General features: G+C 37.0%; 1 protein-coding gene across 1 annotated transcript in view; it reads left to right on the forward strand.

Moving 5' to 3' along the window:
* Window positions 1-913: 913 nt before the first annotated feature.
* The window catches only part of LOC107103076 (C-type mannose receptor 2-like), a 3,439-nt gene continuing 2,756 nt past the window's right edge, over window positions 914-1,596 (forward strand). The window contains exon 1 of the mRNA XM_015402596.1: window positions 914-1,280. Coding sequence (XP_015258082.1) covers window positions 914-1,280 — 367 coding nt within the window. The remainder of the gene's footprint in view (window positions 1,281-1,596) is intronic.

A 1,596-nucleotide genomic window follows, 5' to 3' on the forward strand; every position in this document is an offset into this window, starting at 1 on the left:
ATTATTATTATTATTATTATTATTATTATTATTATTATTATTATTATCATCATTATTATTGTTATGATGGGTATTATTATTATATTGTAGCCAGTCACAGAAAAAGACCAGGATGAGGGAGAACAGATGGATGAGGGAGAACAGATGGGTGAGGGAAAACAAGAAGATAAGCCAGATGAAAGAAGAAGAAAGATGAGCAAGCTTCTTTTTTCCCATTGAAAACTCACGTTTAGAGAATGTTACAAATAAAACAAAAATCACACAAAACACACATGTATTTTTTTCTATAATTAAGTGTTCCACGTGCGCTAAAAAGCACCCTCCCCGACCCCCCTCCTGAGCACCTGCCCCCCAAAATGTCTGTGCACGCCTCTGTATATGATAATATAAAACATTACTTGTTTCTTCACTGTAGAAACGAGTAATGCAAATTTTACAAAAGATGAATGTATCATACGGTTCCCTATACAGCGTATGAGATTTCCAAAAGGTTTGGAAGTTATGTACAGTAGTAGTCATTCAAAATGTATGCATTTTCCTTGATAAGCTCTTGGCTGGTCCCCTACAATTCCTTTTTAAACATCAATATTTAAACTAAAACATTCATTCTGTCATGATTTGTGGATATTAATATCTAAACATAAGCGTTATCTCCTTGTCAGACCCTGTAATCCAGTGAAAGGGTGGAGTCAGAGTAATGAAATATGTAAGAGGTGGTCACTCCAGTGGCTGGAAGTTAGAGGGGATTTTGCTGGGAGTTGGAGGGAGGTGGGCTGCCATTTGGATTGCATTTGACTGGGAAGGGCCATTTTGAATGGCTGCTACTGTATGTGGTCAAAAATATATTTAACTAGGATCTGTATTTCTTTGTTTTAAGACCATATTTCTTTTTCTTTAAGACCAGAGCTGTTTGATGGTTAGTCAGCTCTATGACTATCTCTACATTAATGAGGAAAAGACCTGGACTGAAGCTCAGCAGTACTGCAGAGAGAACCACACTGACCTGGCCACAGTGTCTAACATGACAGACATGAAGAGACTCCTCAGTACCAGAGCAGGACACATCAAGGAAGCTTGGATTGGTCTGTATGACCAGACAGATGGTGACAGAACATGGTACTGGTCTCTGCCTGGAGTGGAGTTCAATGAAAGTGAGACAAACTGGAACAAAAATGAACCAAATAATGTTAAGGCAACTCAAAACTGTGGTATTATATGGAGAGATCGAAAATGGGGAGATGAGTCCTGCAATAAACATTTCTATTATCTCTGCTACAATGGTATGAAAAAAATTCCTGATACTGCTAATTTAGAGATATTAGTGACAATATGACAAACCGTGGGGGGAAAGTAGTTGGAAAACAATTAACAGTTAAATGATCTACAGAAGTATTATTATTATTTCCCTTGTTTTTTGTCTTTTTACTTCACAGAAACTAATGTGTTAAACAAATTCTACTTAAGTAATGAAAAGAAGACCTGGCTGGAAGCTCAGAGTTACTGCAGAGAGAAACACACAGACCTGATCAGTGGAATGAAGCAGCTGGAGAATGAACAACTTAAAGACACATTCTTTTTTTCCACTCTTAATGAAAA

The sequence above is a fragment of the Cyprinodon variegatus genome, unplaced genomic scaffold (assembly GCF_000732505.1).
Source record: "Cyprinodon variegatus isolate N-32 unplaced genomic scaffold, C_variegatus-1.0 Scaffold1374, whole genome shotgun sequence".
NCBI lineage: Eukaryota > Metazoa > Chordata > Actinopteri > Cyprinodontiformes > Cyprinodontidae > Cyprinodon > Cyprinodon variegatus.